The 23,956-nt window shown below is 45.8% G+C and overlaps 1 protein-coding gene across 1 annotated transcript in view; it reads left to right on the top strand.

Moving 5' to 3' along the window:
* Window positions 1-15,642, top strand: part of LOC135982874 (interferon-induced very large GTPase 1-like) — a 40,857-nt gene extending 25,215 nt beyond the window's left edge. The window contains exons 8-11 of the mRNA XM_065591258.1: window positions 281-380; window positions 5,320-5,624; window positions 7,097-7,219; window positions 10,778-15,642. Coding sequence (XP_065447330.1) covers window positions 281-380; window positions 5,320-5,624; window positions 7,097-7,219; window positions 10,778-15,501 — 5,252 coding nt within the window. The 3' untranslated portion in view covers window positions 15,502-15,642. The remainder of the gene's footprint in view (window positions 1-280; window positions 381-5,319; window positions 5,625-7,096; window positions 7,220-10,777) is intronic.
* The last annotated feature ends 8,314 nt before the right edge of the window (window positions 15,643-23,956 follow it).

The following is a 23,956-nucleotide window of genomic DNA, read 5'->3' as shown; positions in this document are numbered from 1 at the left end:
TTATTTTTTGGAATGTCAGCCTTAATTTATATTTATCTATTTTATTGAATATTACAAAACTGTAACATTTTTATAATCTCCGTTCTGACTTGTTTAGCTTTCTGACATTTTCTCTGTTAATTCCAATGTTCTTGCAAGGCCTTTAACACTCAGATTACTAATGAGGATTTTCAAACTTCACTCCAGTTTAGCAAGGCCTTTTGTCTGGGGAATTTTAATTTCTTGCCTTCCATGTTTGCTCCCATATGTATTTTTTTGATGGTTCTCTTTTATCTCACAGTGTCTGCACCAACTGGTGAGACCTCAGCAGCGAGGCCAATGGAAGAGGAAGTGACGGGAGAGCTGGGCAGCAGTGCTACACTTACAAGCTCAGCTACAAGGTAATTACTCTATTAGCTTACATGTGTCTGAAAAGAGGGGGCTAGATTCACAAAGGTGTAATGCTTTGCGATGCCTAACTTTTAGACACCAAGAAAATCATTGGAATCCACTGTTATTCACAGAGTCTGGGTTAGGCGCCAGGCCCCCTGTACAGGAATGGGGAGAGATGGGCACCTTAGACTGAGTCACAAAAGCCAGCACACTAGGTGGGGAGCACTTACAGCTAGTCAATGGGATATGCTCATAGAGGGATGTGTGCTAAGCTCCACCCCTCTCCAGAAATAGGTGCCTAAGAGCAGGCTGCAGGGAGGTGCCCATCTCTACTATTCATGAGTCTCAGCTGTGAACCCTCATTAGAACAGGAGCTGGGGTCTCCCACCTCCCTGGTGAATGCTCCAACCACCAGGCTACAGGATCATTCTCCCACTCGCTTACTCTCTAGCCCAAATGACTAATTATATAATGAACAGTAGAATGGATTCAACAGGAGAGACTGACAGATTCTCCACATCAGAACATCCCACAGTGGAGTGGTTGGAGCACTCATCTGAGCAGTGGGAGACCCCTGTGGAAGTCCCCTCTCCTCATGAGGTATAGGGGGGGACTTGAATTGGAGGTCTCCCACGTCCCAGGTGAGTACCCCAACCACTGGGCAAAAAGTGATAAAGGAGGTCTTCTGCCCCTCCCCCAAAGGCTGTGTTGTGTGAACTCACCTGAGGGGCCCTATCCAGTAGGCTGCCTCTGAGCACACCTACTAGATCAGGTCCCCTGAGCGAGTGAGGTGGCCAAATACCTGTCTCACTCCTTCCGTGTATTGCTCTGGGGCTTAGGCAGGAGACTGGTGTCTGAATGCACAGAGGGAGGCAGTAGCATACGTACCCAGGGGCAGAAACATAGGTGCCCAGGGAACTTTTTACTACAAAAATGTAGGTACTGAGTGAGTTTAGGTGCCTACAGGGTGTGGCAGGAGTTTTGTGGGTCGCCGTGTAGCCTCAGTCTGGGATTTAGATGCCTAAGCAAATTAGGCCAGGGTGACTAGAATGAAAGTGTCTCCTCAGACAGCACTAAAGTGTCAGTGCTATGATACTGTCACTATTATTGCTATATACAAGAAAAACTCTTGGTTTGTTTCTTGTGGCAAGGCAGCAGATTCTATTCGGTACCTCCCTGGGGTGAATAATTCTGAGGTCCCAAATTGTTTACCAGTCTGATAGGAGATCCCTTTCCTGCTTGTAATGTGTAGCACATTTGACCTAAGGTCTGTGGTACCAGCAGAGCTGCATGGAGTTCTAGGAGACACAGAATTCTGCAGCAATGTTCATTGGTTACAAAATCATTTAGCATCTTCACTTTTACTGAAACTATTCTAACAGTGCAGCAAAGATTAAAAAGATAAGGCGTTTGTGTTTTGTATTTGCATTGTAGTCGAGCAGCTTATGAGTTCCAAATAGAAGAGACTCTCTGGACTGTGATGGGCTAGGATAGAGGTGAGAGAAGCACAGAAGTAGGCCTGCAGGAGAAAGCAACCGGCATCCACGGCTCCTATGATAAAGGAGATAAAGCGGAGCCCCACTCCTGTAGGGTTTAGGAGCTATACATATAAAATGATGGGGTCTAAATTAGCTGTTATCACTCAGGAAAGAGACCTTGGAGTCATTGTGGATAGTTCTCTGAAAACATCCACTCAATGTACAGAGGCAGTCAAAAAAGCGAGCAGAATGTTGGGAATAATTAAGAAAGAGAGAGATAATATGTTGCCAATAAATCCATGGTACGCCCACATCTTGAATACTGTGTGCAGAAGTGGTTGCCCCATCTCAAAAAATATATATTGGAATTGGAAAAGGTTCAGGAAAGGGCAACAAAAATTATTAGGGAGGTGGAACAGCTTTCGTATGAGGAGAGGTTAATAAGACTGGGATTTTTCAGCTTGGAAAAGAGACAGCTAAGGGGAGATATGATTGAGGTCTATAAAATCATGATTGGTGTAGAGAAAGTAGATAAGGAAGAGTTGTTTACTACTTCACATAACACAAGAACTTGGGGTCACCAAATGAAATGAATAGGCAGCAAGTTTAAAACAAATAAAAGGAAGTATTTCTTCACACAACACAAAGGCAACCTGTGGAACACCTTGCCAGAGGATGTTATGAGGGCAAAGACTATAAAAGGGTTAAAAAAAGAACTAGATAAATTCATGGAGGATAGGTCCATCAATGGCTATTAGCCAGGATGGGCAGGAATGGCGTCCCTAGCCTCTGTTTGCCAGAAGCTGGGAATGAGCGACAGGGGATGGATCACTTGATGATTACCTGTTCTGTTCATTCCCTCTGGGGCACCTGGCACTGGCCACTGTCAGAACACAGGACACTGGGCTATATGGACCTTTGGTTTGACCCAGTTTGGCCATTCTTATGTTCTTTGCATGGCAGGCTCCTTCCCCTGTTGCATCCCTCCTAAAATTAACCTTGGTGAGATTTCTGACTTTAGGAACAGATTCTGCCCCCTTTATTACTTTGAGTAGTGCCTTGCCTCTTATATAGTCTGATGGATTTCAATGGGGCAGCTCATAGAGTCAAGTGCTACTCAGTGCGAGTAAGGGTGTCCAGGTCTTAGTGAATGTTCATGATTAGTAAACTGATGTTTCATGTAATTCTTTTAAATTTTGTAACTTTCTTCTTTTAAAGTCACATAAACATCAAATAATATTACATAGAGCACACATTGGAAAATTGTTGTATCCATGTCAAATCTTGGTTAGAGGTGAGGAAATAGAAGTAATATTGATTCAGCTGTATTTGCAGCCCTTCTGCGTGATTTTTTCTGTTAACATTTATTCAAGAAGTCTTGAGTAAAATTAATTTTAAGACAATATTAAAATATTTATGGAAGACACATTTTTAATTGTGGTCCCTTCCAGTCCTAGAATCTATGAATCTGCTTGTAAAATGTTTGATTCACACTATATTGTTTAGATCAGGGATCGGCAACCTTTGGCACACGGCTCTCCAGGGTAAGCTACTCTGGCGGGCCGGGCTGGTTTGTTTACCTGCCACGTCTGCAGGTTCGGCCGATCGCGGCTCCCACTGGCCGCAGTTCGCTGCTCCAGGCCAATGGGGGCTGCGGGAAGCGGCAGCCAGCAAATCCCTCGTCCCGCGCTGTTTCCTGCAGCCCCCATTGGCCTGGAGCCGTGATCGCCCGAACCTGCGGATGCGGCAGGTAAACAAACCGGCCTGGCCCGCCAGGGTGCTTACCCTGGCAAGCCGCGTGCCAAAGGTTGCCGATCCCTGGTTTAGATGTTGCCAACCCCCACTAACTCCCTATTCATCCTGTATATTTTATATAAAATATCTAATATTTATTCCTTATTTCAGTGTATACACATACAAAATTGACAACTATCTGAAAACTCCTTTGGTGTCCTTTGCAATGGATGCAAAACAAACAGCTTCTCTAACTTGAGGATATTAAACCAAAGGCAGTGAAATTCACAGAGTCGGTACCTGGCTTCACAGACAAAACATTCCCTTTTCTCCAGTGGAGAAAAGCAACCATATTAATCCCCAGTTTGGATAGGTCAAAGTTAAAATAATACCCCCCCCTCTCTAGCAGGGTTCTTGATATTTTCTTGTCCTTATCTCCATTAAACCACATTCTGTCCAGTTCATTCTGAAGAAGAATTCTGCTTCTCCTTATCAAGACCCAGCTGCTTTAAAATTACCCTCATTCCCTTCTTTTTACTTATTCCATGATGAGTCTCAGCTAGAAGGCCTTCCCTCCCTTCTTGTATCATAGGCCAGCCTCAGACTGACCAAAAGGAAAACCAAGAAACATACCTACCAAGCACTTTAGAAAACAAACAGAAATCTATTTGTCAGTATTATTAATTAGAAGCTTCTCTCTTTAAATCTGTCCACAAGACAATTTTTGGGCTAACTAGCTTGTTTTAGCTAGGCCTGGGCTAAACTTGACCTTTATTTTGGTCAAAGCCAGGGCCTAAACATTTCCTCCATACTACTCTTCTTCACTTTATCTGCCATCCTCTACATGCTTGGGAAGGAGACAATCCTCTGCTCTCTCAGAGGGATTTTTCTGGGCATCATTCAAAGGAAGCAGCATTAAGGCTGTGAGGGGATATAGTGTGGGAGACATTACCTTAACTCTGTGTAGCCTGATTTATGTTTATTCATCCTCCACCATCTGGAGGGGTGCAAGGCAGTGCAAGGGAAAGGTAGAGCTGTGTTCATGAAGTGTTTTAGCAGTGAATTTCCCTTGTTTTTGGTTGAAGTAGTGGTAGTAAGAGTGGGGCAGGATTGAGTGGCATCTGGTGGAAGTGTGAGTAGCTTCCTGGGCACACCTTCCTCCCACATAGTGACCAGCTCCTCTCTCCTCCTGGCCCCTCCTTGGCCCTGGTAGGACTCAAGGGACCAGGGGCAGGAGGAAGGGTGGTAGCTCAGAGGGTGTATGAAGTGCACCTACCAGTTGGAAGTAGTAAGAAGAGGGAAAGGGAACCCCAGAGTCCCTACCCTGCATCAAGGCCTAGAATAGATAAATTGTATGTGTGTGTGTATATATATAAATAAGTGAATATGCAGACATATGTGAGCTAGCTTTGATCTAGCTAGCTCAAATAAGAATAGCAGCGAAGCTTTGGCAGTATGGACGGCAGTCTGGGACCTTAGATACATACTCAAAAAGCTAATCTATGCTGCTATGGCTTCACTGCTATTGATATTTGATTGAACTAGAGGAAAAAAAGTTCACATATGTCTACAAGTGCTGCAGCCACACCACTGACTGCTGTATAGGCCTACCCTAAACTGATACTGAGGAAGGCAGAATCCCAGATTATTCACTAACCTGAATCTAATTCTGTCACCTTCACAAATGATTTCTTGCTCCTTGTCTAAAAAGCATTGTATTTTTTCATTATTACAGATCCCCCGATTCAGTAACAGTGGTTGCTGATGAGAAATCCGTGAAGATTATGTGCAAAGAGCGACGTAAACTGATTAAAATTATTCAAAATGACCCAGGTGGTGTCTTGGATGAGTCACTTGCTCAGTCCCTCATCACAGACGAGGACTATGACAATATGAACACAATATCGGATACAGAGGCGAAAATTAGAAAATTGTTAATTCAAATCCAGAGAAAGGGAGCACTGGCCTGTCAGCAATTCCTGGAGTGTTTAGAAACCATGTTTCCGGGCACAAATCAGGATTTACAGCATCCTCAGTGTGGTAGGTTGTTGTTTTTGTTTATTGGTTGTTTTTGTTTTGTCTTTCAGAACGAAAAAAATTAATACACGCAACATCGATCAAAGGCTAATTTTCAAATAGATACATGATTAATGGTGGAGCCTATGTTAATGCAAAGTTATGGCTGAGAATTCAAAGGCATGAAAATGATGAAATTGAAACATACAGTTCACAGGCAGCTATTGTATGACTTCTTTGCTCCTGTGTAAAATTATGATATAGTGGTGTATTCTACAAAACCTTTGATAGAAATTTACCAATAGAATATAAATATACACAAAAAGATCTTCAGATGGTCAACATCAGTAAATCTCCATTGTCTTCAGTGTGCTTTGGATGAGGCCCTTTATGTGTAAGGGATAACTCTCAAACCTGTAGAATCTTTCATAGAACAAACTTTTTGAAATGTGACACTGTATCTAACCACAGGATCTATGTATCCATCAAACTATGGATGGGTGTAGAGATGTCCACACCCACAGGAGGTCACCAGAGAATCCAGTAGTTATGGTTAGGGACAGAAGGCAAACTTCCCTTGCTTATATCCAGTGCCCTGTGTATGCCATGATTCTACAGTCACAGAATTCACCCTTTGCTACAGAATTTTGATCCAGAAACTGAACTTGTTCATTTAAAAAAATGTTTCTAGCATTTTTGATTGCAGAGATAATCTTGATAGCATGAAGTACAAGTGAGTGTAACTGTTTCAGTGACATCTGCCTGAAACAATAGCACTGAGAAATGTGAACTTGCCCAGATGAGCCCAAAAAACTTCCTGATTCCAGCTCCTTGGAATCTGGCATTTTTCCAAGGTGCCCCAGAATCTAGTATTTTTGCCATGGGGCTGGACAAGCAAAATCCTCCAAAAATGAAAGAGAGCTAGAGATGGACCCAAAAGTGAAGCCAATTGAAGACCAATAGTGTGTCACATTTTTACATGTCTGTTTCCCCCAGTTTTTGTGGCAGGGGCACCAACTAAGCCACAATGCCCCCAAAGAATCTCTTTGGATTCTAGCTAGAATGGTTTGAGGGTGCCAGGCCCACCAAGGTTATGTAACCTGATACAGCAATGGAAATCAAAGACAATATTTATAAACATTGTGTAGTTGATTGGGAACTGATTGCAGAACAGGGATAGAATACAGTGAGGAGCAAGAACCATAAGTAGGTGCACAGCTCCCCTCTGGGGCTCTGATCAGAAAGGAAAGTGACTAAGAATTAACCCCTGATCTCCCTTAGAAGAGGTCAGAATGCTACTGAATCCATTGCATTTTTTATCCAAAGCTTCATACCAATGTATTGGATAAGTAGATCTTCTATTATAAAATAGAAACTATGTAATGAAATGCAGAGGCAGGAGCAGTGAATGAAATAAAATACCCACAGAAAACAGGAAGGGATTGAAGAGAATTAGACACTAAATAACTTTTCTCCTCTTGTTTTCTTGCTGGAAGGATTAAATCAGGAATCTCAGACTCTGCAAGCCCCAGAGCTGGGGGAAAAAGGTGTCGTAAATCCAGAACTGGAATTAGATATTCAACAAGACAAAAAGCCAGAGGAGACAGACCTTTCCAAAGGTAATTTCCTCTGATCACCTTTTCTTCTGTAGTGGGAGTTAACACCTTTAGACGAGCTTGGCGCTGCCAGGTGTGAATGGTGCTTGTGAGAGAAGAATTTTCTTGGTATTCTGCACACAAATTTGCTCAGATTCAAACAGGGATGCCATGGAAACCCAGTCAGTGGCTTAGAGGCAGAAACACCGGGGCTTCTTTGCTTAAACTTTGGTCTGTATTGGTCAGTGGGGTGCTTTGAGCCACATCTTGTAGTTGATCCATGTTCCCGTGAAGGCCAGTGGCAAAGCACTGGGACCAGTGGCAGCTACTGCCCAAAATAAATGGTGGCGTTATAGCCCCTAAACATCTCCTCCTGTTTCCCTCTGCTCCACACCTACTCTCCCCCAACCTCCTTTCCCTCCCCCCCATTTGGGCCAACCAGATATTTCAAGTGAAAATATGGGGCATCTGTACAGGGAAGAAAGGAGACAGTTGTTGGGAAGGTTGTTGGCCAGCAGTGTAGTAAGGAGGACGGAGAGAAAAGTGCCTTTTCCTCTCTTTCCCACTGCTAGTTACCTCCCTTTTCCTTGAGAATGGATGACTGAGGGGCTGGATGAAATGATGAGGATTGTGACTGATGGGTTTGTCAGAGGCTGGAGGAAAGGATGGGAGTTGGAGTGAGAGTGGGTCTCGGGGAGGGGGGTCTGAAATGGGCTGTGGGGTAAGAAAGTGGAGGAAACACACGTAAAAACTGGGAGGAAAGGAGGTACGGAATGAAAACAGAAAAAGCAAAGACAACAAGGAAGGGGAAAAGAAATAAAAGATAAAATGATTAATGATTAAAGGTCTAGAAAACACGACCTGTGAGGGAAGAATTGGGCTTGTTTAGTCTGGAGAAGAGAAGATTGAGAGAGGACATGATAACCATTTTCAAGTACCTGAAAGGCTGTTACAAGGAGGATGGAGAAAAATTGTTCTCCTTAACCTCTGATGATAGGACAAGAAGCACTGGACTTAAATTGCAGCAAGGGAGGTTTAGGTTGGACATTAGGAAAAACTTCCTAACTGTCAGGGTGGTTAGGCACTGGAGTAAATTGCGTAGGGAGGTTGTGGGATCTCCATCATTGGAGATTTTTAAGAGCAGGTTAGACAAACACCTGTCAGGGATGTTCTAAATGGTGCTGGTCCTGCCATGAGTTCAGGGGACTGGACTTGATGACCTCTCAAGGTCTCTTCCAGTCCTATGATTCTATGAGTCTTGACAGACTCTCAGTCTCAATCCTTTATTCTAGCTCCAGGCAAGCAGCACACTGTTTACTTTGTCTAAAAAACCTATTACCTTCTCAAAGAAGGGGATCAGGTTGGTTTGGCACAATCTACCTTCTGTAAAACCATGTTGAATTTTGTCCCAATTACCAGTGACTTCAATGTCCTTAACTACTTTCTCCTTCAAAATTTTTTCCAAGACCTTGCATACTACAGATGTCAAACTAAGAGGCCTATAGTTACCGGATCACTTTCTCCCCCACCCCCCCCTTTTCTTAAAGATAGGAACTATGCTAGCAATTCTCCAGTCATATGGTACAACCCCTGAGATTACAGATTCATTAAAAATTGTTGCTAATGGGCTTGCAATTTCATGTGACAGTTCCTTTAATATTCTTGGTTGAAGATTATCTGGGCTCCCCGATTTAGTCCCATTAAGCTGTTCGAGTTTGGCTTCTACCTCGGATGTGGTAATATCTACCTCCATATCCTCATTCCCATTTGTCATCCTACCATTATCCCTAAGCTCCTCATTAGCCTCATTAAAGACTGAGGCAAAGTATTTGTTTAGATATTGGGACATGCCTAGATTATCCTTAACCTGCACTCCATCCTCAGTGTTTAGCGGTCCCACTTCTTCTTTCTTTGTTTTCTTCTTATTTATATGGCTATAGAACCTTTTACTATTGGTTTAAATTCCCTTTGCAAGGTCCAACTCTCCATGGCTTTTGGCCTTTCTCACTTTATCCCTACATGTTCTGACCTCAATAAAGTAGCTTTCCTTGCTGATCCCTCCCATCTTCCACTCCTTGTAGACTTTCTGCTTTTTCTTAATCACCTCTCTGAGATGCTTTCTCATCCAGTGTGGTGACGACACAGGAAAGGAAACAGAACGCCAGGTTTGTTGGTAGCCAGAGAGCTTTACAAGCCTCTTGCAAAAAGCCTCCCAGGAAAACTTTCCTGGGGGTTTTATTTCTTTTTTTACTTTGTTTACAATTTTTTTTAGTGGTTACATTTTTGCGCATAGAAAAGCCAGGCAGTATACATGCACATAAGATAACGAACCCATCTCTTGAACGCGTGAATGCTAGCTGCGAGGGTACAATCAAATCAGCCAAATAAGTTTACCAAACACAAACGCTGGATTGAAGGTCACTCCTGCCTCGTAGCCATGGGAGCAGTTTGCCGCGCCTCTGGGCTAGCGATTTGGGAGCTATGCGTCCCTACAATCCAGCTTGGTCTACAACTCCTGCCTGTGAATTTTTTCCCCTTTCTTGGGATGCAGGCTTCTGATAGTTTCTGCAACTTTGACTTGAAATAATTCCAGGCCTCCTCCACCTTTAGATCCACAAGTTCTTCAGTCCAATCCACTTCCCTAACTAATTTCCTTATTTTTTTAAAGTTTGCCCTTTTGAAATCAAGAACCCTAGTCACAGAACTATTTTGTTTATCCTTCCATTTAGTTTAAACTGAATTAGCTCATGATCTCTCAAACCAAGGTTGTCCCCTAAAACCATTTCTTCTATGAGGTCCTCACTACTCACCAAAACCAAATCTAAAATGGCATCCCCGCTTGTTGGTTCAGCAATTACTTGGTGAAGGAAGCTACCTGGTCTTCAGTGCACATGTTTATAGCTCACTATGCTGTCAACCAACAGGCCAGAGATGATGTGGCAGTTGGCAGAGCTGTCCTTCAATCAATCGTTCCATGACTCCTACCCTCCTCCAGTGGTAAGCTTGGAAGTCACCTAATTGGAATGGACGTGAGCAATCACTCAAAGAAGAAAAGATGGTTACTTACCTCTCATAACCGTTGTTCTTCGAGATGTGTTGTTCACGTCCATTACAATACCCACCCTGCTTCCCCTCTGTCGGAGTCTATGGCAAGAAGGAACCAAAGGGAGGTTTGGCTGGCAGGGTACTATATACAGCGCCATAAGGGCACCACTCTAGGGGGCTCCCCTGCCTTTCTGACGGGAGCTGCTAAGGGGAAAAGTTTCCGACATCCATGCACGCAACACGCCCACACCTAATTGTAATGGATGTGAACAACACATCTCGAAGAACAACAGTTATGAGAGGTAAGCACAGAAGTAATCCTGTTGGCTTTATTTATATTGTGCCATATAAATAAGAGAAGAATTGAGCCCAGGATGCGTAATGCATCTGTCATTTACTGGGTACTGCTTTTCTTTAAATTACAATTCTCTTTTCATAACTCCCACAACATCAGCCAGTCTAAGGAATTAGTAAACTGTATATAAAGTTATAATTTTCTACTCTGAAAATTTAGTTTGTTTTCACTTCCTTTTGCAGAAAGAAGTAAAGCATTTCAAGATATTCTGTCCAGATTAAACCTGGAGAAGCACAGAAGCAGGAAGATCAGGCTGCGGGATGTCCTGGAGATCTGCCCAGAAGGCATCAAAAACAGGATTCCAGAGGCATTAAGTGATTTACCGTGGCATTTCCTGAGGAAGGTCATGGCTGTGAATGGGACAGCCAGAAATACAAGCATTGGGCACAAGGCACCTGAAGAAGAAATGACTGATGATGATAAAGAGCTGCATATTGATGACAATTTCTATGTTAGTGATGCTGAGATAAAAGTTTCACTGCACCCCCTCGATGTTCTCTGTGCCGTTCTGCTTTACTCAGACGGTTTCCTGCAGCAGGAGATCCTGTCCAAAATGTCCATGTGCCAATTTGCCCTCCCTCTGCTGCTACCTGCCCTTGACATCCACAAGTGTATCCTACTTCTGTGGGCCATGAGAGACATTGTGAGGAAGTGGAGGCCACACTCCCTGGCAGAGAGCAGAGGGTTCAGAGAGGAGAGCCTGGTGCTCACTTCACTGCCAACCATTTCCTTTGTGCGGTTGGGGAGCTGCAGCTTTTCCAAATCCAAACTCCTCAATGATGTTCTCAGCCCCTCCCAGCAGCACCACAATTTCTTTATCCATCGGGACATGGAGTCTGGGAACGTCCCTCGGCAAATCGCAGATGGGCTGGTCGAGATTTCCTGGTATTTTCCTGGTGGAAATGAGAATTCCGATCTTTTCCCAGAACCTGTTGCAGTTACAAATCTGCGTGGAAACATTGAGTCGCAGTGGCTGCAGTTTAGCTTTTTAACAGAGGCCTCCTCAGCAGTGTTCATAGTTACTGAGAGCATCAGTGAGACAGAATATGCGCTGTTATCATCTCTGAAAGAATCAACAGCTAAATATTACTTCATCCTTAACTACAAGAATGAGAAACCCATAGAAACTCTGGGATTCCTTAATAAGCTGGCCCCTGTGCTGAAGCTGAGCAAATCACAGCTACTGGTGAAAGACAGCACCACTAATAATGCAGGATTTGTGAAAAAGGTGCAGTCCACCATAGGAACCATAATGAACTCATCTCCCAAGACAGTGAGTTTGGAAGCCATGGCTGTGATGGCACGTGACCTAGGAATCCAGGTGGATGAGGACTGTCAGGCATGTCAGTGTGCGAGGAAATGTGCTGAAGATATCACTGCAGAAATAAGAGACGTGGCAAAATACAAAAGAGAAATGTTGAGACTCCAAGGGGAGCCATGGAAAAACCTGGCTAAAGTGGAAAAAGAGCTGTGTCGAATGAAAAGGCAAGGGGACATGGCCACTGAAGACTATAAATCTGAGCTGAAACAGAAATGGTTAGAGATACGCAGACAGCAGAATCAGTGTGGCCTTACTAATGGTTTGACTAAGTTTATCAATGGACTAGAACACTTGCCTACAATGGAGAAACATTACTTCTTGAAATGGATGAAATTTAGCCTCGATAACACTGCCAGAGGAAATCTTTCTAAAATGCGGGAGCAGTATAAAAAGAAATGTGAAACTCCAGGAGTGGACCGAAAACAGCTGGAAAAACTAGATAAATTAATAGCTGATAGTTCCCTTGGCGTTGAGCATTTCATGCGAGAGTTGGGGCAGTTCTATGAGGCTGAATGCTCAATGGTTAAAGAAGGTAAAATGGCAGAAAGCCAAAGACAATTCATCCATCTCCCAGCCATAGCAGCTGACTTGATGCTGGAAGGGTTTCCTATGGAGCTGATTGATGGAGATGCCTCCAACATCCCCATGAACTGGGTAATAGATGTTCTAACTCATCTCAATATCAGACTGGAGGGTAGATCCAGAATGGTGGTTATAACCGTGCTGGGAGTGCAGAGCACAGGGAAATCCACCCTCCTCAACACCATGTTTGGCCTGCAGTTTGCAGTGAGCAGTGGCCGATGTACGCGAGGAGCCTTCATGACACTCATTAAAGTTACAGAAGCTGTTCAGAAGCTAAGTGGCTGTGATTTCATCCTGGTGATAGACACTGAAGGTCTGAAGGCCCCTGAACTAACGGCACTGGAAGACAGTTATCAACATGACAATGAGCTGGCCACCCTGGTGATTGGATTGAGTGACATAACGATCGTTAACATGGCCATGGAGAATGCCACAGAAATGAAGGATATTCTGCAAATTGTGGTCCATGCCTTTCTCAGAATGGAGGAAATAGGACAAAAGCCAAACTGCCAGTTTGTGCATCAGAACGTCAGTGATGTGTCTGCTCATGATCAAAATATGAGGGACAGGAAACACCTCCTGGAGCAGCTGAATGAAATGACCAAAGCTGCAGCAAGGATGGAAAAACAAAGCAGGGAAATGGCATTTTCTGATATTATGGAGTATAACCCAGAGAAACACAATTGGTACATCCCTGGCCTGTGGCATGGAGTCCCTCCAATGGCTCCAGTAAACACTGGATACAGTGAGAGTGTGTGTGAGCTAAAGAAATACCTGTTTGAATTCATAAAGAACCGTTCACTTAACAGACCTGTCAAAGACATTCCTGAATTTATTGAATGGCTGAAGAGTCTGTGGGAAGCTGTAAAACATGAAAACTTCATCTTTAGCTTTAGAAACAGTCTAGTAGCTGAAGCCTATAACCAGCTGTCTATGAAGTATTCTGAATGGGAGTGGGATTTCCGCAAGAAGATGTATATCTGGATATCCGAAAAAGAAACTTTCATCCAGAACCAGCCACCAGAGAAACTAGAGCGTGATCCTTTAATGAGTTTAAAAATTGAGGCACAAGGGAAACTTCAGGAGGAAGAAAAGAAGCTCTTGGATAATTTAGAACAGTATTTCAAAAGTGGAGCTTCAAATTTGAACCTGATAGAAAAGTACAGAGAAGATTTCAAAAGGAGCGCAAATAGCCTCAAAAGAGAACTTGAAAGTTATTCAATCAGTAACTGTGAGGAAGCAATTCGAATCCAAAGAGGACAGCACAAGATAGACACTATCCAAACTGGGTACAAACAGACAATTGAAGGGAAAGTTGACAGACTCTTGGCTGAATGCCGGAACAGAAAACATAAACTAGACAATGAGAAACTGAAAATAGAATTTGAAACAATGTGGCGAAAAACCTTGTCAGAGTTAAAGCTCAGTAGTTTACAGAAACGTCAAGTTGTTCAAGATATGGATCTCCAGCTGAGAAAGGATTTTGAGAATCGAGGGAGTGCCGTTAATCAGATGCTACAACATGCAAAAAGCCTGCTGGGTTATGGAATGAAGTCTTTCACAATGAAGAAGGAATACTTAGAACTAAAATGGACCACAGCAGTTGTGGAATTCTTCTTACAGGACTGTCACCGTAAAACTGAAGAGCTTGCTCTATCTTTAATGAATGAATGCAAGAAATACATTGAAGAAAAAGTTAAATCCAAAACAGACTATGATGAAACCTATTGTGGAGAACTGCTGCATATGGTTAATGAGAGGTTAAAACGGGAGGATGTTCAGAAACTTCCCACTACCCCTAGTTTTGAAGTTGACCTGAAACTTCACATTTTGGGGGAAGCAGCTTGTGCATTTCAGAAGATGCATGAAGATTTTATCAAAGAAAACGATCCTCAGCAACGTCTGGAGAAGCTGAAACCTCAGTATTTCTCCATATTTATGGATCTCTATTTGGAAAAGGATGAAAGCCAAACAAGGGCCAAGGATTTCTGTTATCAATGTCTCAAACCTGCCCTGGTGGGTTATGTCAACAAAAGGCTCGGAGTAGAAATAGTTGACAATTTTCTCAGCAGTGAACAGGCCGTTGAATACGCCAGCCGAAGCTTCTTCCAGTTCTCTGTGCTAAAGAAGCTGCTGGAAGAGATGAACTTTGACAACTATGTGAAATACATAAGTAACTATGAAAAGTTTGTCAAATCCTGGATACAGAAATGTCTGATAGATCGCTATGGAGGGAAGGCGAGTTTGGGAGATTTGGAGAAAGGGATTCTATCCAGAATAATAAATACAATCAAAGGAGTTCTGAAAAACTCCATAAATCAAAACAATAACACAGTTTCTGCCTTTTTAGACAACTTTTGCAAAGAGCTGCAGCAGGACCTGGTCATTTCCAGCAATAGCTTAGTTGGAGTACAGTTTAAAAGCACAGCAAAAATTGAGCAGCTTTCTGATAACATTCGAACCTTCCTTCTGGAGCTGGAACAACAAATCTTAACCCAGTTTAATCGTTTGGAACTTGAGACCAAACTCTCCAACCTGTCAGTGAAACCCCAGGATGAGATCTTCAAGCGAGTGTTTGGCTGTGGGAAGCAGTGTCCGTTCTGTAAAGCCCCCTGTGAAGCAGGAGGCACTGACCATAAAGAGCATTTTGTGTCAGTCCATCGACCCAAAGGATTAGGGAACTTCAGGGATCGGGATTCACAAAAGCTTGAGCATTCCATATGCTCCTCTGACGTGGTTTCCAATCGTGAATTCCAAACCGTAGCCACAGCAGGAAAATATCATCCTTTCAAAGATTACCGCCGTTACTACCCAGACTGGCGCATTCAGCCTGATCCCAGCATTGATGCTTCTGATTACTGGAAATTTGTTTTCAAATCATTCAATGACCAGTTAGCTAGGAAGTATGATGCGAAAGCAGCAGATCTCCCAAGAGATTGGAAAAATATAACTAAAGAGTATGCACTGCGGGGCCTAAAGCAAGGGTTTTATCTGAAAAAATAGACATCCCAAGTGTATCTTTGAATAGGATATACTTCAACAAAACAAACCCCTGAATTTTAAAAAATGGGAATATGAACCAATCTGACAGCCTGGGCCCTTTTTTAAATTGAAAACTTAAAACAATCAACGGCAGGTCACATCTTCCAGTTAGTGCAAGGCTGCTGCACAGGAACAGACATACCAAAGCAAACGGATAGTCCATGTATCCCTGTCTCCGTCTAGCCTGGTATCCCCACCTCTCTGCCTTATTGGATCAGACCGATAACCCGTCTAGCCTGGTATCCCACCTCTCTGCCTTATTGGATCAGACCGATAACCCGTCTAGCCTGGTATCCCCACCTCTCTGCCTTATTGGATCAGACCGATAACCCGTCTAGCCTGGTATCCCACCTCTCTGCCTTATTGGATCAGACCGATAACCCGTCTAGCCTGGTATCCCCACCTCTCTGCCTCATTGGATCACTCCAATAACCCGTCTAGCCTGGTATCCCCACCTCTCTGCCTTATTGGATCAGACCGATAACCCGTCTAGCCTGGTATCCCACCTCTCTGCCTTATTGGATCAGACCGATAACCCGTCTAGCCTGGTATCCCACCTCTCTGCCTTATTGGATCAGACCGATAACCCGTCTAGCCTGGTATCCCCACCTCTCTGCCTCATTGGATCACTCCAATAACCCGTCTAGCCTGGTATCCCCACCTCTCTGCCTTATTGGATCAGACCGATAACCCGTCTAGCCTGGTATCCCACCTCTCTGCCTTATTGGATCAGACCGATAACCCGTCTAGCCTGGTATCCCCACCTCTCTGCCTTATTGGATCAGACCGATAACCCGTCTAGCCTGGTATCCCACCTCTCTGCCTTATTGGATCAGACCGATAACCCGTCTAGCCTGGTATCCCCACCTCTCTGCCTCATTGGATCACTCCAATAACCCGTCTAGCCTGGTATCCCCACCTCTCTGCCTCATTGGATCACTCCAATAACCCATCTAGCCTGGTATCCCCACCTCTCTGCCTTATTGGATCAGACCGATAACCCGTCTAGCCTGGTATCCCCACCTCTCTGCCTCATTGGATCAGACCGATAACCCGTCTAGCCTGGTATCCCACCTCTCTGCCTTATTGGATCAGACCGATAACCCGTCTAGCCTGGTATCCCCACCTCTCTGCCTTATTGGATCAGACCGATAACCCGTCTAGCCTGGTATCCCCACCTCTCTGCCTTATTGGATCAGACCGATAACCCGTCTAGCCTGGTATCCCACCTCTCTGCCTCATTGGATCAGACCGATAACCCGTCTAGCCTGGTATCCCACCTCTCTGCCTCATTGGATCAGACCGATAACCCGTCTAGCCTGGTATCCCACCTCTCTGCCTTATTGGATCAGACCGATAACCCGTCTAGCCTGGTATCCCCACCTCTCTGCCTCATTGGATCAGACCGATAACCCGTCTAGCCTGGTATCCCCACCTCTCTGCCTTATTGGATCAGACCAATAACCCCTCTAGCCTGGTATCCCACCTCTCTGCCTTATTGGATCAGACCAATAACCCCTCTAGCCTGGTATCCCACCTCTCTGCCTTATTGGATCACTCCAATAACCCGTCTAGCCTGGTATCCCCACCTCTCTGCCTTATTGGATCACTCCAATAACCCGTCTAGCCTGGTATCCCCACCTCTCTGCCTTATTGGATCAGACCGATAACCCGTGTAGCCTGGTATCCCCACCTCTCTGCCTTATTGGATCAGACCAATAACCCGTGTAGCCTGATATCCCCACCTCTCTGCCTTATTGGATCAGACCGATAACCCGTCTAGCCTGGTATCCCCACCTCTCTGCCTTATTGGATCAGACCGATAACCCGTCTAGCCTGGTATCCCACCTCTCTGCCTTATTGGATCAGACCGATAACCCGTCTAGCCTGGTATCCCACCTCTCTGCCTTATTGGATCAGACCAATAACCCATATAGCCTAGTATCCCACCTTCTGGCTGTATTGGATCAGATCTAAAGGCCATCTAGCTCGGTATCTCATCTCCCTGCTGTACTGGATCAAACCAGTGATCCATCCTGTCTCTGACAGTGGCCATTACAAGATGTCTCAGTGGGAGGTGCAAGAAACCATCTAATGGAAATTTTATAGAAACATGTTTAGAGAGGAAGCTTCTTCCTAACATAACTATGTAAACAGGGTTTGAATGAGTTCTCCCATGCCATCTAGCTGGGAGTGGGAGAGACTTTAGGAGCAAACTGTATTTACATGAACTCACCTACTCTGCCTAGATATCAAGCAGATATAGAGATGTTGCTCAAAGTGATCAATTTTGACTAGTGTTGGGTTACAAATCACTTTAGTACTGAATGGAGGGGTAGTGAAATGTTGTTGTCAGTGTTGTTGCATTTATTGCATGAGTAAAGGGGAGCAGAACTGTGCTTAACCTGCCTCAAATGAGGGGTCACCCTCAGCTGAAAGGACTCATTAAGCCAGGGGCTCGAATGCCTGATCCCTGTGAAAGTAAGAGGGGTGAGGAGAGGTATCTCTGCCAGGAGGTGTGAACTCTCCCTAAGGGTCCCTGGTCTGGTTTAACCTGTTCCTCCCCACTGTTCAAACGAGAGAGCTAAATAGGCTCCATTAGGAGCCTTTTGTTATTTTAAGTGCTCAAAAGAGCTGACAATCACTTGTGGTAGGACAGCATTTCTGCCCAGCCTAATAGCTGAAAATCACTAAGGGCTTGGCTACACTTGCGAGTTAGAGCGCATTAAAGCAGCCCCGGGCGCCCTAACTCATGACCCGTCCACACTGGCAAGGCATGTAGAGCACCTGGACTCTGCAGCTGGAACGCTCCTGGTAATCCACCTCCACCAGAAGCATAATGCTTCGTGCATCTCGGCTGAAACGCCCCAGCGTCAGTGTGAACAAGGTGTTGCATTACTGCACTCTGATCGGCCTCCCATAATCGCGTTAAGTCAAGTGGCCACTCTTGTCATTGTTTGGAATCGGCTGTAGGAATGCGGATATGCCCTTTGAAAACTCTGTTTCTTGACAGCCGGCTGCTTATCTGCTCCGAGACAAAGCAACCATTACTGTGGAATGCTGCTTGAGAGGCAGGGGGAGGGGGGCCTGCTCCTGTCTGAACTTACAGGACAGCATGCTGACATGCTCTCAGTCCCCCCAAAACCCACTCTCTCTGCCCCCACATACACACAACACACTCCCTGTCACACTCCACCCCACCCCATTTGAAAAGCATGTTGCAGCCACTTGCATGCTGGGATAGCTACCACAATGCACTGCTCTCTGTAGCTGTCGCAAGAGGTGCTAATGTGGCCACGCCAGTGCATTTGAATCTGACAGTGTGGACACACTGCAGCACTTTCCCTAATGTGTTCTCCGAGGGCTGGTTTAACTCTCAGCGCTATACATCTGCAAGTGTAGCCATGCCCTAAGAGCTGGGTGGAACCTCAGGAGACTGACCTGCAGTGGGCACAGCAGAGAGGCAGGTGGCAGAAGGTGACCAGTAAGTGGAACGAGTGGCTGGCAGGGTGGCCAGGGGAGAGGAACCATGGCTGGTGGGGTGCAGCCAGAGCAAGTGCTCAGATGGCAGAGCTAGGAAGGTGCCTTCTTCCCCAGCTGGGAGGTGAACTCACACAGATGCTCCTCTAAACCCTTGGTCTTCACTGACCAAGGACAACCACCGTGAGTGGGGTATGGTGAGGGACCAGAGAAGGGCACAGTAAAGGAACTTTTGGTTGTAGAACTCAAGAACATGAGGCAGAGGACACTGCCCCACGGACTCCGGGGTGGGTGTTCTGCTCACAGTTTTGTTTATGAATCCTGCTTGTGGCCTTTTCCCTAATTAATGTTGGGTGACTTCCCTCCATTCATTTAAAGTTTCTGATCTACACTCAGACTCAGTGCTTGTGAAAGGGGAAGCATTGCCTCTGAGAGGCACCCAGGGGTGATGTGTAATTTTCCCAGGATACTGGTTGGGGCTCAAGCCAATTCTGTTTTGTATTATTGAAAAGAACCTCCTAGATATTGAACTCGACCCTGGTTGCTGCCAGCTTCACCTGGCAGAAAGGTTACTACAACTGGGTGGTTTCTAATTTATACTATTCCTTGAATTTTGATTGGTTGAAAATGTTCAATTTATGTAATCACTGAATAAATATTTTTCAGTGATCATGCAGTATGCAAATTCCTTTGCGTTGCGCTGGCTAATAATGATCCTTATCTGACCAGCGTGCAGAGATGTACATAATCACTGTATGTTATTTCTTTACCACACAATGCATATGCAAAATCCCTTTATTCTGAATGGCTGTTACAACCTCTGTGCTCTGACTGGCTTCTGCATTGGGAATTTTCAAGCTGTTTGACAGCAAGGAGGATGCTGTCTCAGCATCTATCTCCCTTCAAGTGAAGCAGAAAAACTCCAAGATAAACATGAAAAAGAAGGGACAAAAATATGAACACCCCGCCCCAAAAGAAACTGTGCCTTTGAAACCCCAATATCCACTGGTTCAGTGAATTGTGGGATATCCTCGTACCACAAAAACCTCACTGAGATGAAGAAAAGCAACAACAACCAGTATTTTGCTCTCTGCTTTATTTTATTCAGCATGCAACATATGCAAGCAGCTAAGCCAATCAACCTATTAACTGTACTTATTTTGTATGTCCTAGTGTAAACTCTGTGGATTGCATATATTCATTCTATTCATATTGATGATCTTAAGGACAGCGGCTTACAAGTGATGCATCCTAGGGGGCTAGATCGTGACTCAGGAGAATGAGGAAGAAAAAGATTCTCTCCTCTTACGCTCCTGAAGAGGCTCTGTGAATCCTGGGCCCAGGCATGTGGGAGTAGACAGGCACTGCCCCCCGGCTATGCCCCTGCTCACATGGTGGGTATGGAATGAACAAGGAAGGATCAGAGCTATGGCTCCCTCCTTCCACTGAGTGGCAACACAGCTGAGCCAGCTCAGGCCACTGGTACATGACCATCCCCATGGAGAAAAGAGGAAGCAACAAAAGGCTTTGTCTACACTGCAGATGTACAGCGCAGGCAGTTACAACACCACTTAGAGAGCGCTGCAGGGAAACCACTGTGTGTGTTCACGCTGTCAACGGCCGGCGCAATAGCATGACCACACTTGCGGCTAGGGTGACCAGACAGCAAATGTGAAAAATCAGGACAGGGGGTAGGGATGTGTGCAGGGGTAATAGGAGCCTATATAAGAAAAAGACCCCAAAATCGGGACTGTCCCTATAAAATTGGGACATTTGGTCACCCTACTTGTGGCACTTGCAGTGGCATTCAGAGCGGTGCACTCTGGGCAGGTATTCCACAGAGCACCTCTTCCCTTTCTGCCTCCGAGGCTGGTGGGAAGGGGGAGGGAGGGTCACGGGGCATCCTGGGTTCTGTCCCAATGCCCCATCATGCATCACTTCACATCCCAGCAGTCCCTTTGCTTCCGTCCGCATTTGGTGCCATCTTTCATCGGTTTTTGTACTGTGCGCTGTCTGTCTCTTCAGTCTGTGGGAATGAATCCTGAACTGTTGAGGAATATGCGGACGGGTCTCACCAGCACATCACGACTGGCAGTCCAGTTACTCCTTAAACTACAAAGTGAGAATGAGGAGTCTGACGACGATGTCAACACGCATAACACACACGACACAAGATTGCTTGTGGTATTCACGGAGGTGCTGACCACAGTTGGACGCTGCTTTTGGGCTCAGGAAACAAACATTGAGTGGTGGGAGCACATCGTCATGCAAGTCTGGGATGACAAGCAGTGGCTGCAGAACTTTTGGATGAGGAAAGCCACTTTCATGGGACTGTGTGCTGAGCTCGTCCCCACCCTGTGGCACAAGTGTGGCCATGCCATTGTGCTGGCAGCTGGCAGTGTGAACACACAGCAGCGCTTTACCTGCAGCACTCACTGCGGGGCACTGTAACGCCTGGTGCTGTACATCTAGGGTTACCATTCGTCCGGATTTACCCGGACATGTCCTCCTTTTTGTGCTAAAAATAGCGTCCGGGGGGGAATTTGTAAAGCACTCACAATGTCCGGGATTTCCCCCCTCCCCCGGCAGAGCAGAGCGAGCAGCTGGGAGGGCTGCAGGAAAGTCCCGGGCTGGACTCCGGAGCAGCTTCCTCCTCCCTCCCCCCCCTCCCTCCCTGCATTCTGAGCCGGCCGGCAGCTCCTCCTCCTGCAGCCCGGTCCGGCAGCCCTGTGCAGGGCCAGACCGGGTTTTGTTGTGCAGGGCCAGGGACCGGGTTTTGTTGTGCTGGGGAGCACAGCCACGTGTCCGGCTGGCACAGAGCCCAACACCCTGTTCTGAGCAGCAGGGTAAGGGGGCCAGGGAGGTTCTGGAGGGGGCAGTCAAGAAACGGGGGGGGGCTTTTGGGGGGGAGTGGAGAAAGTTTTGGGTAGTCAGGGTACAGGTAGGGGGTAGGGTCCTGGGGGGCAGTTGGGGGGAGTCTTAGGAGGGGGCAGTTAGGGGACAAGGAACAGGGAGTCTTAGGTAGGGGGTGGGGTTCTGGAGGGCAGTTAGGAGCAGGGGTCCCAGGAGGGGGCAGTCAGGGGACAAGGAACGGGGGGGGTGTTTGGGAGTTCTGGGGGGGGCTGTCAGGGGGCAGGAGTGCGGAGAGGGATCAGAGCAGTCAGGGGACAGGGAGCAGAGGGGTTTAGATGGGTTGGGAGTTCTGGAGGGGGCTGTCAGGGGGTGGGGAGTGGTTGGATGGGGCGTGGGAGTCCCAGGGGTCTGTCTGGGGGTGGGGGTGTGGATAAGGGTTGGGGCAGTCAGGGGACAAGAGGCAGGGAGGCTTAGATAGGGAGTGGAGTCCTGGGGGGCAGTTAGGGGCAGGGGTCCCAGGAGGGGGCAGTCAGGGGACAAGGAACGGGGGGAGGGTTGGGGGTTCTGGGGGGGTGGGAAGTGGGAGGGGCAGGGGCGGGGCTAGGGCGGGGCTCCTCCCGTCCTCTTTTTTGCTTGTTGAAATATGGTAACCCTATGTACATCTGCTAGTGTAGACATAGTGTAAGTTGCATCAGTGAAACTTTCTTTATTCAACACAAGGGCAGATTAAGGAACTGAGTACTACATGGTAGGAAGTAGTTAGTTTAGAATAGGCTGTAAACACAGATAAATGATTGGCATGTATGTTAAGTGTTTAAACTGAGTTCCCCCAAAATCAGAATCAGTTGAAGACAATTGAACTGTTATATTTAGAGCATGACTGTCATTTACTCTCCCTATTGTGCATTAAGAAATCAGTATTCTTGTTTTAATGTAATCATGCATAAGATGCAACAGAAAACCATTTATATTTAAACAAAATAAACTTCTGAACTGACTTTTTTTGTAGTGGCTTATTTATTTTGAAATGTTGCCTTGGACCTTTTTGTTTTATTTAACCCTGGGAGAAAGGATAGTGGGTGAGGTCAGGAAACATTTCAGGAGATGTGATGCTTCCAAAGTATGAACCCAAGATCCCAAGCGATACAGGGACCCTTAACTTTTAAATTAACCCTTCTGAGAGGCCTGATGCTGATAAGAATGACAGACCTCATGTAAAATGGGCTTTGTTTTGCTGATTAATATTATATAACATTTATATTGCTAGAACCTGCAGGCTGCACCTACATAATCATTGCAGATTTTAACTACATCATGATTTAGAATGAAACAAAAAGCTTTTCCCACTTTGCTCATCAAAAATTTTAAACAGTGAGAAAATTCCATGGAGCCCTGAGCTCTCACTGTGGGGTGGTGGAGACCCAATGGGGCACAAGTTAGTAGCCGCTGTGGTGGGAGAGGCAGGGCCAGCACTGGAGTCACTGAAGCAACCCCCAGGTGAAGCAGCTAAACCCCAACCCAAAGAATGGATTTTCCACAGTTACAGAGGAAATTAGATAACTCTATATATACACACACAAAAACAGATGGAAATATGGAGGGTTAGAAATCCGCAATAACGACACTGATGGCCCAAACTCTCTGCAGTGACCCCAACCCATGACACTACTTCTCTGTGTCCCTTCTCGACAGTGGGGCTGTGAGTGTGGCTGGATTGGGCCGTGGCTCCTTCTACTGTCCTACAGGGGAACCTCTTCTCTTCATTGCCACATGCCACACAGTTACATCTGTCAGTAAAGCTGCTTAGTGGATTTGCCCATGTCCATGTCACCCATTTTCAATTGTTCCTTTCCACATAGAATCATAGGACTGGAAGGGACCTTGAGAGATCATCTAATCCAGGGGTTCTCAACCTTTTTCTTGCTGAGGCCCCCTTCAACATCCTATAAAAACAACAGGGCCCAGCGGAGGGTGCAGGGGAAGCACAGGGCTCCAGGCCGGGGGGAAACCTTGGCATAGGCATAGTTTTGCTTCTACTTTGGGGGTGGGGTGGGGACAAGGGCTGGCAGGGCTCAACCCAGCT

Source organism: Chrysemys picta, chromosome 4, assembly GCF_011386835.1.
Source record: "Chrysemys picta bellii isolate R12L10 chromosome 4, ASM1138683v2, whole genome shotgun sequence".
NCBI lineage: Eukaryota > Metazoa > Chordata > Testudines > Emydidae > Chrysemys > Chrysemys picta.
This window is presented reverse-complemented; position numbering and strand designations above follow the sequence as displayed.